Source organism: Astyanax mexicanus, chromosome 8 (assembly GCF_023375975.1).
Source record: "Astyanax mexicanus isolate ESR-SI-001 chromosome 8, AstMex3_surface, whole genome shotgun sequence".
Lineage (NCBI taxonomy): Eukaryota > Metazoa > Chordata > Actinopteri > Characiformes > Acestrorhamphidae > Astyanax > Astyanax mexicanus.
Window position 1 is genome coordinate 52,767,825 of NC_064415.1, and position 18,004 is coordinate 52,785,828.

At 36.5% G+C, this 18,004-nt stretch overlaps 1 protein-coding gene across 1 annotated transcript in view; it reads left to right on the forward strand.

Moving 5' to 3' along the window:
• Nucleotides 1-18,004, forward strand: part of clstn2a (calsyntenin 2a) — a 384,778-nt gene that overhangs the window by 341,194 nt on the left and 25,580 nt on the right. Inside the window, exons 10-11 of the mRNA XM_022677952.2 lie at nt 5,824-5,990; nt 8,526-8,674. Of these exons, the coding sequence (XP_022533673.2) occupies nt 5,824-5,990; nt 8,526-8,674 (316 nt within the window). The remainder of the gene's footprint in view (nt 1-5,823; nt 5,991-8,525; nt 8,675-18,004) is intronic.

Genomic DNA, 18,004 nt, shown 5'->3' on the forward strand with positions numbered 1-18,004 from the left:
GAACACATTTTGGATTAACTGGAAGATTGATTCTGAGAAACATCTTCTCAGCCTTCGTCAGTGCCTGACCTCACAAACGCTCTTGTGATTGAATTGGCACAAATTCCCACAGGCGCACTTTGACATCTTGTGGAAAGCTTTTTTTAGAGGAGTGAAGGCTGTTGTAGCCACAAAGGACAGAACTCAAATCAAATAAAATCAAATCAAATCATTTTTTTTTTGTGACATCATAATAACAACCGCTATACAGGTGTGTAAAAAACATAAGCACATTTATCAATATTGAGATATCTAACAACATTATCACACCATGATATTTGTCCATACCATACACCTCTAGTTGGATTGGATTTCATTTATATTAGATCTAATCCAGAATAAATATATTCCAATCTATTAAAATAATCCTGGATTAGCCCTACCCTAGGAACAGGGTGCCCTGATTCTCAATCTAATGCTATTGGGCACCATTTACGTCCCGTTAGCGCTGTGTTTAGCGGCTAATGCTAATGTTTCTGCACCCAGCATTAGTGCTGGAGAAACTTCGCTAAAAAACAAACCCCTGAACAAAATATTGAAAATCTAAGCTAACTGTAGATAAACGTAAGCACTTCACTCACCCAAATGAACCGTTTTTTAACTAATTAGCGAGCCACCTTAAATGGTGCAACAGACAGCAGAGGCTGCATCATTTAAGGTGGAACTGGATATTTAGCTACCTAGTTAGCCACCTCAAATGGTGCAACAGATGACAGAGCTGCATCATTGAAGGTGGAATGGTAAATTCAGCTAGCTAGCTAACCACCTTACATGGTGCAACACACAGCAGAGGCTACATCATTTAAGGTGGAATGGGAGATTTAGCTAATTAGCTTGCCACTTTAAATTGCACAACAGACAGCAGAGGCTGCATTATTTAAGGTGGAATGGAAAAATAAAATAAATAAAAGCTATTAATTTCCCAATCATAGAGGAATTAAGTGTTGGAAAAAAAAAACAGAACTACAGGTTCTTGAAAGATTGTCCCAATTTTAGGGGGATGATTTCACCCTTTCCCCTTATAACTCAGTTCCAAGAAGAAGAATTACACTCGAAAACAAGGGGTAGGGGTACAAATTAAAAAAATGGGATTGGGTCTTAGTTCAATTACAGACAGGTTCTACTAATATTGAGAAAGGAAACCCTAAGAAAATACCACAATCTTGCTGAAACACTGTGTCAGTCACTGTGGTAACTGAACTGACCCACTTTCAGAAACGTCATTAAACAGGTTTAGTCATTAAACGACTTTAGAGCTGGTGGACAGTTAGAGACGCTTTCATTATTGACATGAAAATGAGGGAGTAGAACCTCCAGCTGGAATAGCAAGGCAGAGAAACAGGTCTTTTTGCCCCTGGCAGCACCTTGCTTCTTTTTTTTTTTTTTTTTTTCTCTCTCTTGCCTCCTCTCTCTTTAATCGAAGAGGCCCAGGCTGGAAAACATCAAAAAGGAAATTCAGCCCTGTCAATTTCACCGCTCCGAAACGAGGCCAATGACCATGTATAAGTGAAGAGAAAAAGTCCTTCACTTCACTTTTAGGTGGTAAACAATTTCCAGAACTTCACTCAGCTGGGAAGCACCGACCGAGCAGCTTCAAGGTCCTAGAGTCCTTCCTGTGTTGGCTGGCATTTAGATTTTTTTTCTCGATTTTCGTTCAGTTTTTTTTTTTTTTTTTCTCCTTCATGGCGTGGAAGTGGTGATTGTGAGGGAAGCCCCGGAGTAGGGATTAAAAGGCATTGAATAGAGGAGAAGTTCGCCCGCTATTACATCCCAATGAATCTGGCCTAAGCTCCACTAAGCCGCAACTGATAACTTTTCAGGCTATTAGCGGGAGAGATTGCCTCTCCGACTCACTTCATTTTTCGCCCGACACAATCAACAACGTAATGACAAGCCACCTCATAATGGATCTTGCGGGCCATGTTCTTTCGGGGTGGGCAAATTGAGATGCTTATCGCAGTTCAAGACAGAAATGGAGCCCGCTGCCCATTGTCTTCCTGACACATCAAATAGGATTAGCGCAAACTCCCTGCTATGCTTAGCGCTGCTAAAACCTGCAGTGTGTCCTATTTGTCGGCGTTTTACATTATTGTGTTACGACTAGAGGTGCCGCTTATCCAATATGTGGCATCAGCACTCGGCTGTTCTTGGCAGAATGTGGTCAGTCAGTTTTTAGGGATGGGAAATACAGATTTACAGATTTTATTTGATTCTGTAACACTAGATAACACCACACTACCTATGCATTTGTGAGCATTCCCAAGCTGACACCTAATACTTAGGGTTGGGTTTAATTGTCAAGGATTAAACCAATAAGTCATACACAGAAGTATCAAGTAATGAAGTACAAATACTTTGTTGCATTACTTAGAAGTAGAAGTAGAAGTAGAAATGTTGGTAATCCATACTTTACTGGAGTTAATATTAGTTTATAGATGACTTTTTACTTCTATCTCTCACATTTTCACACAATTATCTGAACTTTCTACTCCTTACATTTTAAAAATAGCCTCGTTACTCCCATTTTAGCTTGTTTTCGTTCCAGCTTCTCATGGTTCAAACAAACAAAAAAAACGTCTTATTTATTTATTTTATTGCTGCTGATTATGGCTGACAGACAATGAAAACTTAAAAAAACAAATAGTGTTTTAGAAAATTAGAATATTATATGAGAACAATTGGTACTTTTGGCAGTGTTTCTAAACTGAATTACGATATGAAGGCTTTCTTCTCTGAATTACTTGATTGGGCGGTGCCCCAGCATATCCAGTAGACCCAATAGCCACTGGTTATTGTTACTAGTGCTGTGCGATATGACGATAAATATCGCGGTGACGATAGAAAAGTGTCTATCGTGCTACTTACCTTCTATCGTCGCTATCGTTTCTACAGTAATTTCATCAATTATTCATGCAAATATATAAAGATGAAATTAATTGGCGAGGTCACTTTGCATAAACTCTGGTTTGCGACATGCTTTACGCTATTAAACTCATGCATCTACCTCATCTGTTTTCATTTGACATATATATATATATATATATTGCAGCAATAAAAGGTAGTAATTCTTATTTCTGAAAGTTGGGTTTAATGTTACTTTGAAAAAAATTTGGAAAAAAGGAAGCAATGATATTATTTTGTCCTATTTTTTGAAGAATAACTTAAAAACATACTTAAATGTGGTATATCACGATATATATCGTTATCATGATATAAAAAAAACATATTGTGATATATATATATATATATATATATATATATATATATATATATATATATATATTTTTTTTTTTTTTTTTTTTTTTTTGCCCATATCGCCCAGCACTAATTGTTACGATTAATTAATGGACCATGGACCAACAATTTACCATTTTTGTAAAGTGTTTTTTGCCAGTTGTTCTGTGAGGAGCCCATTATGTGGCTGCTGATTTTTTTTTTTTTTTTTTTTTTTTTTTTTTTTGGAGGCCAAACTTTACTATGCCACTGTAAACTAGACAGTTTATGGGGACATTTCTGAAGTTCGGTGTCAGATACTTGTGCTGTTTGTTGTTGGTATCTGCTGTAAGCCAGTTTGAGTTACACAAATTAAAAATGTGTAACTTTTATAGTTCATATGTTTGACAGAACTTTGACTGGGCCATTATCTGCATGAAACAAAAAATAAATAAAAAACTTTCGCTTTGTTTATCTGCACAGGGAACGGAACGCTGCTCCTGAAGCAGCTGTTCCTGCACCATCCCTCTTTCGGAGGGTGACAGGAACGTCCCTCTGCTTTTCTCTCTGTGTCATAACATTTAATTGATAACATCTGTCAGGGAAATCATTTAAGAATCATAGGCAATTAAGCGCGGCGGGCGTGAGAGGCCGCATAAAGAGCCGGCCGGTGTGAGTGGCAGCGTTGGCTGCGATGGGAGCCATTAGCCCCTCTGGAACTGCCAGCTCATCAGGCGAAGACTGGTGCAGCAAAACAAACACATTGTTAAAATAGAGGCAGGCTTTTTATTCGCACGCCCAGCCAACACTTAACGTCCTAAATGTCAAGCGGAGATTGCTGCCATTAGACCTGTCCTTTTCCCCATGTGTTCCCCACGTTTGACACAAGCGAGATATGACTATAATTAACGGCTGTAATGAAGCAGCTGAAAGCATAGAAACCACTATTTAGATTCTCTACAAGGGAACTAATAATAAGGCATTTTCTGATATGGCATTCTGGCATTTTTGGGCCAATCCTGGACTAAATGATTAAATGACTAAATAACTAAATGACTAGGTTTTAGCATGTTGTTGTGTTTTAGTACAAGGCTAGGCCTTATCAAATGTCCACCATGGAAACCATTTCTTGGTGTCTATCAGACACTAAAGTATAAATTTAGTTAAATAATACACTTTTTACTGTATTTTATTTTTTAGCATGATTTGACTTAAATCAAAATTAAAGCAAAACAACCGTAATATGGTTAATATTTGCCCTTTACCTTTCTTATGTTACATTTCTTTCAAAAAGTGCTACTCTTTTTTTAATTCATTTTTTTAATAAAATGTAAAAGAAAATGAATTTAACTCAAGATATGAGTAGAAAATTTGTTTAGTTTCAAATTTACAAAATAAATCAATGTTTATTAGCCCTTGGCCAAACATACTGTATGTAATATAAATGTGTGTGTGTGTGTGTGTGTGGGGGGGGGGGGGGGGGTGTACAGTGTGTGTTCATTGAAAATGTGTTTTGATATATGTTTTTCGCAAAAAAATGAGCCAACGCCAATGAGTTTGAGTTAGAAAAAATATTTTTTTAGTATCATTTGATGAAAAATGAAAACGGGTCCCACAGACTCGAACACCACACAAGGGTTAAAAGGTAAATAAGAGTGTTTGCTTTTCTGGGATTAAAAGCATGAATTCCGCTCTAACTGGAAATATCTGCGCTGAAAAACTGTGCTCAGGCAGCAGCAGCCTGTCACTCACACAGACACAGAGACAGAGCTGTGTATCTACTTCTTGTGCCACTATGAACAGGAGGTCGCAGGTTTGAATCCCAGCTCATGCAGCTTTGCCATCAAGCTGCCGGCGCTCAGAGGGAGCAAAATTGGCCCTGCTCCCTCCGGGTGGGTAGATGGTGCTCTCTCCCTACATCACTCATAGGGTGATTTCCACAGCACAGGGCGTCTGTGAGCTGATGTATCGGAAATGAGTCACTGTGCTGGTAATGGCAGCTGAGCATCAGCAGCAGCTCGAAAAGAAGCGGTGGCTGACTTCACATGTATCTGAGGAGGCATGTGTTAGTCTTCACTCTCCTGGTGTGTTGGCATCACTAGTTATACTGGAAATCCTAATGAGTGGGTTGGGTAATTGGGAGAAAATGGGGAAAATTAAAAAAAAAAAAAAAAAGATTTTTTTTCCTCACCGAATAAAGGCACTTGAATTAAAGCTTATAATTTATTTTTCTCTTTTTTTTTGCATTGTTATAGTATATTTTTATATAAAAAAATGTATTAATTAATTCATTCATTCATTAGTTAATTATCCTGGGGTGCTAATAATTACAGAAGGCACTGTATGTAACACCTAAATCGATTTATTTTGTTTTTGTGTTATATTTTGACATTTAATCGTTAACAAACCCTTAAAAAAGGAAGAAGTTCTGTAGAAAAAAATGATTGCTACTAGAATTAGAAAGTTGGCAGCCATCCAACATACCGCCCTTACAATTACTGTAGGATATTTCACACTCTAACATTGAGCGTGTGTGTTTTTGTGTGTGTGTGTGCGGTCTGTGTAATTCAGGAGGAGAGGTGACTACGCCGCGCTTCACGCAGTATTTCCGGGGAAGCCTCTCAGGACTGACCATCCGTCCTGGAAAGATCGAGACGCAGAAGGTCATCTCCTGCCTGCAGGCCTGCAAAGAAGGCCTGGACATCAACTCTCTGGAGAGCCTAGGCAAAGGCATCAAGGTGTGTACACACACACACATGCAAACACACAGACACACATACACACAGTCTTATTTGCATTTGAAAGCAAGTCCTGTCATCATTATGTAGTTGGCTGCATGTTGTTTATGCTTATAATTGGCATTCCGGGACTAACCCCAAGTGGCTGGAATTGATTTTATTTATTTATTTATTTTTTTAAAGGCTCTGTTATGATCTGTTTTAATACATATATATATATATATATATATATATATATATATATATATATATATATATATATATATATATATATATATACCAACCATTTCTTTGCATGGGCAACGCTATGCCCCTATAATCCTTATGGGAGGGCTGTATTTGGGAATGCTGTGGGTGAATTAAGGTGGGATATTTGACATAAGTTCATACACATTATCAGGTTTCATTATGCTTTAACTAGATTTCTCTTTTAGGTCCTGTAGGGTAGGGCCTCAGCTTTAAGCCGCCATGATTCCTTACTTCCTTGGAGAATTTTTGATGTGTTCTGACTACTGTTTATAAGTTCTTATTACTCCTTTAGCAATAAGGCTGGGTGCAGCAGCATTAGCATTAGCCGCTATCCCCAGCACTAGCTCTTTCGCCCCGTTCAGATGTGAGTATACACTGAGTATATCAGTGTAGCGCTATCACTAGTGCTTTTAGCGGTTAAGGCTAATGCTGCTGCACCCAGCCTTAGTGCTGGAGAAGCTTTACTAAAAACTGACCCTTAGACAAAACATTGGAAATCTAAGCTTAGTTGTTGTTTTGGTCCCTTTATTCTCATCTATTTAAATATATTTGCACTCAATGTGATCTGTAAGGTCTTTGAAATGGAGATGCATGCTTCAAACTTCACAGTTCACTTTCTATGAATTGCAGAAATGGATATATAGGTGATATATAGCTATTGGCACGCCACCAGTCAAATAAGTATTGGTTGGCCCATAATTCTGTTTGCGCTGAAGCCGTTAAGATCCACAGTACACCACATCTTCCAGAGATCTATTACTTTTAATCCGAGTTTCGCAAAGTAAAGGAGAAAAAAAAAAGTTAAATAAAGAAGCTCTGCAGGTTGTTTTAGATATATAGTTTTAATATTGGCAGGTTCTTCTGCAAAAACAACAAAAAAAAAAAAACACAAAGTTCCACAAGTTTAGAGTAAAGGGACTCTTGTTACTTAGCAACTGGTGATCAATGGAAAAAAACACACACTTATTGAACACCAGTCAGCCATATCATTAAGACCACCTGCCTAATTGTGTAGAGCCCCTTTTGTGCTTCCAAAACGGCTCTGACCCATCAAGGCATGGACTCCACAAGACCTTTTAAGGTGTCCTGTGGTATCTGGCAACAACACCAGAACAGCAGATGGATTAAAGGAGAACTCTGGTGTGAAACGGGCTTGTTCAAAGAAATCACTATTTAGTCACGATAGGTCAACCGATGAGCACAATCGAATAGGTAGGAAAGGGGAACAAATTGCAAAGTTGATTGGGTAGAAATGCATGAATATTATAAAGATATTTTCAGCAACAGCTGGAATTCATGCATTTCCCCAGAGAACTACCTGAAGCTACTGTGTGTATAAACAGTACTAAAAAAAAAAAAAAAAAATCTGTGCACTTTTAAAGTGCCTCGTTTTAAATGTCAGGACCCTCAGAATTCTACCAATGAAGTTTGGGGCTACTTTGAGCTTGTTAATGGTTTAAAAATAGCCATTTTTTGCATTTTTATGCCCCTATCGCTAGCATTGTAAGCCTGTTGGGAGCAATGGTTAAAAGTGATGTATTTTGGAATACTGGGGAAGAATGGAGCTGTGCTATTCTACAAAAGTTTGTACTCATTATCATGTTTGATTACGCCCCAAATCCATTTTACACTAGAGTTCTCCTTTAAGTCCTGTAGGGACTGAACACTTCAGAAAACCTGCCTAATGTTTTGCAGTTGTGTAGCCCTTATAATCTGGTCCTTTTTATATATATCGGAATGCAGTCTGTGAGATTGCCATGTTAATACAAGCAAAGTGGGACGAACCACTAGCTGATAGCGCCCTGGATTACCGTAACACTCAGGGTTCCTCAGTTTAGCTTTATTAGCAGCATTTACATCCCTATGCTAATGCTAATGCTGCTGCACCCAGCCTTAGTACTGCTGGAGAAACTTCACTGAAAACTCACCCTTAGACAAAATATTGGAACTTTAAGATTACTCTAGCTAAACATTAGTGCTTTACTCACCCAAATAAACAGTTTCCAGCAGAAAATCTGTGTAGATTAACATCCAAAAAGTTATAAGAATTACAGTTTTGTTTACTTAGGTGCCTCCCCCAGCTTCCTCATTAGAATGAAAACATGGCGACACCCTTGTTCACTTCGATGTAGGCATCCTTACTAGTGTTGCTTAATGCGTCTTATCTTGAAAAAATATGTAATTGTGATTGTAATCATTTTATTGGTTTTAATGTTTTAATTATTTCCTCTCTCTCTCTCTCTCTCTCTCTCTCTCTCTCTCTCTCTCTTTCACTCTCTCTCTTAGTTTCACTTCAACCCAGCCCAGTCTGTGCTGGTAATGGAAGGGGACGACTTGGACAGCATTAACACAGCCATGGCCAAAGTCTCCTATATTAACTCAAGACAGTTTCCCACGCCAGGCCTCCGCAAACTCCGGGTGACCACTACTGTCCAGTGAGTGCATCTTCACAATGATACACTACAGCAGCAGCTTTCCTACACAGGCAAATGCTTACATTACATTACATTACATTACATTACATAGCATTTAGCGGACGCTTTTATCCAAAGCGACTTACAAATAATGAAGAAACGTAAGCAAATAAATGCTCTAAATGACAATATTTTTATTTGGAATTTGGGAGAAATGTTGTCTGTAGTTTATAGAATAAAACAACAATGTTCATTTTACTCAAACATAAACCTATAAATAGCAAAATCAGAGAAACTGATTTAGAAACTGAAGTGCAGTTTCTGCTGTATGTCATGACTGCAGTGGCTATTTTTTTTTTGACCAAATAATGCATCAAATCCCCAACAAAGAGCCATTTTGGCTTCGCTCAGTGTCGCAGCTCTCTGCTGGATCTATAGTTTATATAGAGCACTTTGGGATTTAGCCTTTTTTTGACCTTTATAACATAAGAGGTAGAGTCATGTGATGTGTATTGATTTGGATGTGCAGAGGCAGGTCATTTCAGAGCACAGCCATGTTCACTAAAGGCTGATAAAGATCGCTTAGCTACACACCTACATATGTTAACCTTCAGAAAGGAAAAAAGATAAAGCGACAAAAAAGCTGATTTGTGCAGTGAGGTTATACAGAATATACATTTGGTATATAGACAAAACACAGGATTGCTTTTTAAAATAATAGTTTGCATGTAAAGCCGTAGGAAACTAAAGATCGCCTGTCGCTATCCAGTATGAACTCATGGTTAGGCGCTTGTACTCTCTCTCTCTTTCTCTCTCTCTGTCTTTCTCTCTCTCTCGCTTTCACTCGTGCCGTCTGTCTGTGTCTCTGTTTCTCTCTTTCGCTCACTCCGTCTGTCTGTCTGTCTGTCTGTCTGTCTTTCTGTCTATTTCTTTTGCTCGCGCCATCTGCCTCTCTATCTCTCTCTTTCGCACACGCCATCTGTCTGTCTGTCTCTCTCTCTCTCTCTTTTTCTCACGCCGCCTGTAGATCTGTCTCTCTCTTTCGCTTGCACTGTCTCTCTGTATCTCTGTATCTCTTTCTTTCACTCATGCCATCTGTTTGTCTCTCTCTCTCTCTTACTCTTTCACTCATGCCGTCTGTCTGTCTCTCTGTCTCTCTCTTTCACTCATGCCATCTGTTTGTCTCTCTCTCTCTCTCTTACTCTTTCACTCATGCCGTCTGTCTGTCTCTCTGTCTCTCTCTTTCGCTCAATCCTTCTGTCTATCTATCTTTCTGTCTCTTTCTTTTGCTTACGTCGTCTGTCTGTCTATCTGTCTCTCTCTCTATTTTGCTTGCACCTCCTGTCGGTCTGTCTCTCTCTCGCTTGCACTGTCTATCTGTCTCTCTGTCTCTCTCTTTTACTCATGGCGTCTGTTTGTTTTGAAGAATGTGACAAAACAGTAGTTTAGACACAAATATACACACAGTTACACACACACACACACACACAATGCCTCCCACACACTTATTGCTTAACTTTTTGTCTCTGTGTCTCTGTCTTCCACTCACTTCATCTGTCTGTCTGTCTGTCTTTCTGTTTCTTTCTTTCACTTGCGCCATCTGTCTGTCTCTGAATCTCTCTCTTTCGCTCACGTCGTCTGTCTGTCTGTCTCTCTCTCTCTCTCTCTTTCGCTTGCGCCATCTGTCTGTCTCTGTATCTCTCTCTTTCGCTCACGCCGTCTGTCTTTCTGTCTCTCTCTCTCTCTCTTTTGCTCACGCCACCTGTCGGCCTGTCTCTCTCTCTCTTTCACCGTCTATCTTTCTCCCTCTCTCACTCTTTCACTTGTGCCGTGTGTCTATCTCTCTGTCTCTCTCTTTTGCTAACTCAATCTGTCTGTCTATCCATCTATCTTTCTGTCTCTTTCTTTTGCTCACTCGCTCCATCTGTCTCTCTATCTCTCTCTTTTGCTCACACCGTCTGTCTTTCTGTCTCTCTCTCTCTCTTTCGCTTTGCGCCATCTGTCTGTCTCTGTATCTCGCTCTTTTGCTTACAACCTTCTGTCTTTTTGTCTTTCTGTCCTTCTGTCTCTCTCTTTCTTTCGCTCATGCCGTCTGTCTGTCTTTTTGTCTCTATGTCTCTCTCATCATGATTTTTAATTCATTTTTAAGTGATTGACACCACTAATATCATTTCATTTGAACTTTGATCTAATGCTAATTTTTTAAAAATAAATATTTGTCGTTTAAGCAGTTATATTCTAATTATAGTATTTAGTGTATTGTATTAAGTAATATTATTTTAGAAGAAATCAGTCTTTCACAGTCATTTTTTTTCTGTCAATTTTTTTTATAATCTCATCAAGAATGTGACAAAACAGTAGTTTAGACACAAACACAGACACAAACACACACACACAATACCTCCCACACGCTTAACACACGCATGCAGCGCAGATTCCAGCACTGAACAGCATGCTTAACCAACCCTGCCGATTCCTGCATTGTAGGTTGCAATTGCCTGCTACGTTGTAATTGCTTCATTAACACAGGCGGAGAGAAGCGCTGTGTAGCGTCAGATGAGGAGTTAGCAACGGCTCATTTCAGTGATTGTCTGGACACGTTTCAGCCCACAACAACAAGGCTTTGAGCTTATAATTTTATTTATTTATTTTTTTATCCCTGAATGAATGATGTGTTGCAGTCTGTGTGGCACATAAATAAATAAATAAATAAATAAATATTACAGCAAAAAAAGAGAAAAAACGACACAAGCTTACAACCCTGATCACCCTGGAGAATTACTTTCTCAATGCCGCTTTGAACCAGAAAATAGGTCAAATACGTACGCGTGCGAAATGTGTTTTTAGGGGACGCCTTTTTTTTTTTCACGAGACGCCAATGCCGTGCAACTTAAGCATGTTTGCTGTGACTAGTCTCCTGAATGGAAGTGCGTGCCAATCCCCTTTGTTTCCTGCATCTGAGGAAATAAAACTGTTATTAATTACAGCAGAAATGAAAGAAAAGAAAAGAAAAGAAAGAAAGGGGAGTGTATTTTCTTTTTCTTTCATGTTGTGAATAGAAAAGCAGCTCTAATCGATACCTGTACAGTCTGAGGATCAGCCGGAGAGGCTGGTTAGGTTACTAATAGCATCATGAGTGTGTAACAGGAAATCAGGAAAGTTGGCCCCTGCCTGACCCCTCACTTCCTGTTAGTTTGGCCCCTTAACTGCCTGACCACTGTGCTCTCCTGTAGAACTGTGCGGTTTGAGGAGGTTTAAATATGCATCGATTTTAGCTAAAAATAAATAAATAAAATAAAAATAAATAAAATAAAGGTGCTTAAAGTTATTCTTTAACCATTTTCAATCAATCAATCAATCAATCAATCAATCAATCAATCAATTAATTAATCAATCAATTATTTAAACCTTATTTTCTACCCTCATTTACAATGCCACCAAGAGTTTATAGTTTAAAGGAATTAAAAAAAAATTTAATAAGAAATTAGAAAGGAAAATAAGAAAAATGTAAAAAGTAAAAAAATATAGGAAATTCTATAAACACCATAAAAAATTGACACATAAAACATAAAGAATTAATAAAATATAAAGTGAAGAAAAAGATAATAATAATAATAATAATAATAATAATAATAATAATAATAATAATAAGTAAAATGATAAGATTGATAAAAAAATGATAAAATAAATAATAATGAAGGAAGAACAATAAAATAAAAAAATAAGAATAAAAATATGCCTAACTAAAAATAAATACAAATAAATAAATCAATTTTAAATCAATTCAATTTAAAAATTAAAATAAGAAAAAGATAAACTAATTTGAAAAAAAAAAAAAACAGGATTCTGTTTAAACCTAAACAAAACTTTTGACAAACATTGCACTATGTAAGAAGGTACAGTAAACAAAAAATGGAATAAGAGTATAGTCAAAAGTACTAATGGAATAAAGAGCACTGGAGAGCAATAGAAACTGAGAGATAAAATAAATCAAATAATACAATAATAACTGTACTGATTCTTGAGGTAAGTTTATGTTACATATTTAAATTGTTTAAAAAAATTGCAGATGATGTTCACATTACAGATGAACATCTGTCCAACTGTGCAAATAAGCAAAGTGCAAGTGAGCAAATTGTGAATCCAGGTAGTAGAGTTTAGTGAGTGAGTGAGGTTGGAGACTCAGAGGTGTCCACTGTAGTTAAGCAGCGCTACAGCTCTGGGGAAGAAGCTGTTAGCGTGCCGTGTTGTGCTGGTTTTGATGGTGTGAAGCCTTTTACCAGAGGGCAGAGTTTTGAAGATGTGATGTCCAGGATGTGAGGGGTCAGCCTGCTGGTGTAGATCTCCTGAAGCGTTGACAGGTTACAACCAACACAGGCTTCTGTTTGCTAATGTACTGTATCAGAGCTTATTGCAACAGGAAAATGTGATTTTATTTGATCAGGGTTTTTTATCATTCTTCATTTTGTCTAATAATAAAGATCTGCTGTTTTGTTCAGTGTTGTTTGAGCAGTGTGTCTCATACTGAATGTTCTGACACAACTGTCGACACTAGACCGTTCACTCGGTGTGCTCTGGCCTTTAGAAAGACTGTAATCATGCAGTTGCTCTTTGTCTTTATGTCAGTCCTTTATGTTACAGTTTGTATTAGGAGGTGAATGCAGGGTTGCCAGAGCAGCTAATAACAAAGAACACTCACTCAATACAGCGCTCCGACATATAATACAGCCCGGCACAGAGTATAACAATACGCATATACCGACTCCTGAGCAATGTGGCAAACGAAGCTTTTGTGGACCGACTTTTTATAATTATTTACTGAAAGATTCACTTCTATTGTGAGAAAATAGGTTTTTAAGCTGTCAGCAGGTCCTTAAAAAAGCCTTAAAAAGCCTTAATTTTTTTTTTACAACTTTTTTTATTTATTTTTATTGCATTACAAAGCTCTTTGCTAGCTTGCACCCCGTCAACTGTCTATTTTCATGCCTTACGCCTGTCGGACGGATTTTAAAACCAAAATCGTAAAATTGTTAGATTAGGGATTCATTAGGAAAAACACCTAATAATCCCCCTTAAATTATGTATTTACATAATTTACATTCACTCTCGGTTCGCTGAGTAAATCACATGATGTCATCATTGCTACTGCTTTCGCAAAGTGTTAAAAAAAAAAAAAAAAAAAAAAAAAAAAATATATATATATATATATATATATATATATATATATATATATATATATATATATATATATATATTTACTGGTACTATTTATTGCTCACATGACAACAATATACTTAAGTGATTAAAAACAAGATGGCGAGAATCCCAGTCAAAAGTTTCTACAGCCAGGTAAAAAAAATATCATAGATTTTACGTTTGAAACTAGGTTATTTATTTTCCTTAAAAAGAAAAAAAAAATGTTTTTGGACTAATTGGGTCCTTCTGATCCCAAATGGCAAGTTTTTTTGTTTTTTTTTTACAAAGAAAAAGTTACATTTCTATATATTTTTATACTTGTTAGATACTTCTGAATATTTAAAACAAATAGAAAATGTACAAAAAGCTAAAGTCCGGGTCTCAGGAGGATATATATATATATATATATATATATATATATATATATATATATATATATATATATATATATATACATATATATATATATATATATATATACATATATATATATATATATATGTATATATATATATATATATATATAATATATTTATATGATGTTTCAAACCAAATAATATCAGTAAATATCAGACTCAAAGTGTCCACAGAAAAAGTGTGAAACTACCTGCTTTACTCAAACTAAAGCTAGTTATGGTGTGCGCACTACTTTATATAGTTTTTTATTTTATTTGCCCAATTTTATAAACACTCTAGTCTAACCATTTTTGAAAATATATCTTAGATGTGAATATATTTAAAGTCTATTCATAAAAAAATTAAACAAATTGACCAAAACATGATCAGTTCCAGGAAAATATAACAATTCTGCTTCCTTTTACATTTTAAATGATTATATTTTTGAGCAGCCGTATGTCTTCTGGAGTAAAAGAGATCAGGGCATGGGACTGTCTGATATAATTACTGTGTTATAAGACCTGAAAAAGAGGAACTGAAAACAAAAACAGAGAAAAAACACACCGAAACAGGCTAAAATTTAGAAATATATATACTACATATGATATCTACTTTCACAGATCTGAGCTGTTGCTCTAATGACAGAAGCTGTTAACTGTGCACCCGTACGAGAGCGTGTGTGAGGGAGAGAGTGTGCTGATGTGAAAGTGTGATGCTGATATCAAAGCAATCAACTGGGCATCATCTTCTCTCACTGCGTCCTCTGATCTCTGTCGTCTTCTCCTCCGTCTCCTCTCTCTGTTCTTATCTCTCCTGCTTCGCCTGCGCGACACTATCCTCCCATCAATCTCCATTTATTTTTATCTATCTCAAAATAAACCGCTGGAAGTCTCTGTTCCTCTTTGTTGTGTAAACTATATATATATATTTTTTTTTTTTTCAAATTTATTCACATTTTTTTTTTTACCTCAGTTTAATTAATAGTAATATTTAATTTTACACTGAGGATTGTGAATAAAGTGTAATGTAAAAGTGCTCCAAAAATCTGCTAATGTGAAGATAATGCGATAAACAAGTAAAAGATGTTCTAGAAGAAGACATACAGATAAAGATAAAACATGTATTTCTTTTTTATATTTATTATTTACATTTTTGAATAACAAAAATAGGAAAAGGGGGATTTTTGTAGTAATGCACCAAAATGTGAACTTTGGTCAAACCAAAACCAGAAGTAAACAAATACAAAAGTGAACAAGTAACAAATGTTTTGTTTGTTTGTTTGTTTGTTTGTTTCATTGTTTTTTACAAAACTACAATTAGAAATGATTTTTTGATCTCACCAACAAATACCAAAACAATTACGCTAACCTTAGTTGTGCTGTTCCTCTCATAAAATTACTTCAACCATGCTATTCTTATTATAGAATTACCTCAGCAGTGCTATTTTAATCATACATTTGGCTCAGCAGTACTATTATAATAATACAATTACTTAGAAGTGCTGTTCTAATCATAAAAATGCATCAGCAATGCTGGTCAATTCATTAATTTACCTCAGCAATGCTATTCTAATCATACAATTACTTTAGCAGTGCTATGCTAATCATAGAATTACTTCAGAAGTGCTATTCCAATCATACAATTACCTAAGCAGTGCTTATAATAATCCTAAATTTACCTCAGCAGTGGTTTTCAAATCATAAATTTACCTCAGGTGTGCTATTGTAATCATAAATTTACCTCAGCAATGGTATTCTAATCAATAATTTACCTCAGCAATACTGTTCAAATCATACAACTACCTCAGCAATGCTGTTCAAATCATGCAATTACCTCAGCAATGCTATTCTAATCAATAATTTACCTCAGCAATGCTGTTCAAATCATACAACTACCTCAGCAATGCTGTTCAAATCATGTTATTACCTCAGCAATGCTATTCTAATAATACAATTAACTCAGCAGCACAATTCTAATTATATATTTACCGTAGCAATGCTATTTCAATCATAAAAGTATATCAGTGGAGCTAATTTGTCAGACATCTACATTAGCAGTGATATTCTAATCATAAATTTACTTCAGCAATGCTGTTCTAATCATAAAAGTATATCAGTAAAGCTAATTTAGTCAGACATTTACCTCAGCAGTGCAGGCCGGGTCATTTTTAAATGGAATTTACACAGGAAAAAAAAAATAGAGATGCTTTAAGACTGTTCTGTTACTTGAAGCCATTTTTTTCTATAAAGCTTTAACATTTAGATCACCTGACTTTTCTAGCAATGATTGTAAAAATCTGAGACCATGGCAAAACAAAAATAGTGTGCGTACAATAGTGTTGCCTTAAAATATTTTTAAAAAATGTGTCATTTTAAATCCATGCCTTTTGGAGTCAGTTTAGCTTCTCTTCACTTAACTATTTAAACGTACAGATATTTTGATCAGCATTGTCCAAACAGTTCGCATTCTTCTGTAGCTGTGTGTGATAATTGCTTGCTGTGTTGTTATCTGCGTTGTCACTGTGCATTTTGTTGCTTTAAAAAAAGAAATAAATAAAAAAGCAGCTTTTTATTAAGCTGCTTAACTTGTTACTGAGTGTCAAAAAACTATTGCAGTATCCTGCTGCAATTAGTGTACGGCGACCTCAAATAAAGCAACAACAAATTAGCTAAACACTGCTGCGCTTGTTGTTGAGCTATTTTTTTTTATATGTAAAAAAATATATATAACATCAGGCAACAAAATATGCAGTGACAGCACAGATAAAAATAGCAGCCAATTATCGCCCATATATAACTCACCGTTGGGACCGGGTGTCTGTTTGACATGATGTGTCGTGAAGGCAGTGTATAATAGGGCTGCTTTTACTGTGAGATAATGGAACTGAAGTTGGAAGGTAGCATTCCTTGCTTGAACACAAGAACTTAACCCTGGACAGTGAAGCCGAAACCTGAAACACCTGTCATTTTAGTGTGGGAGGTTTCATGGCTAAATTGGACCAACCTGGTGGCCAATCTTAATTAATAATCATTAATTGCACATTGCACCAGTAAGAGCAGAGTGTGAAGGTTGGTTCAATTAGCAGGGTAAGAGTTTTGCACAGTTTTGCTCAAAATATTGCAATGCACTCAACATTATGGGTGACATACCAGAGTTCAAAAGAGGACAAATTGTTGTTGTACGTCTTGCTGGCGCATCTGTGACCAAGACAGCAGGTCTTTGTGATGCATCAAAAGCCACGGTATCCAGGGTAATGTCAGCATACCACCAAGAAGGACCAACCACATCCAACAGGATTAACTGTGGACGCTGTAAGAGGAATCTGTCTGAAAGGCATCTCCTGTTTCCACCAGAACTGTCCATCGGGACAAATAATTATTGTGGTCTTAAACCAGGTGTTTCAGTTTCATTGTCCAATCCCTGTATGTAATTAGTTTGGTACATCCAAGAAAAACAAAAAAACAAGGCAGGCAACCCCAGTTGTGCCAGATTGCCATTGCCTGCATAAAATGATTGATAGCATTTCAACTCAAGTGCTCCGCCATAAAATATGACTATACCATAAAATATGATCTATTATGTTTTATGCACCGTAATAACGTGACCCTGCGCTATAAACTCTGTCAGAGCTGAAGCGATAGTGGGCGAGTCCAGCCGTCTGCGCACTGCTAATGTTGCTGCTGTTAAATATTAATGCAGGAACAGCAGAATGAGTTTCTTTTTTTTTTCTCACAAAAACATCTATACCACTATAAAACG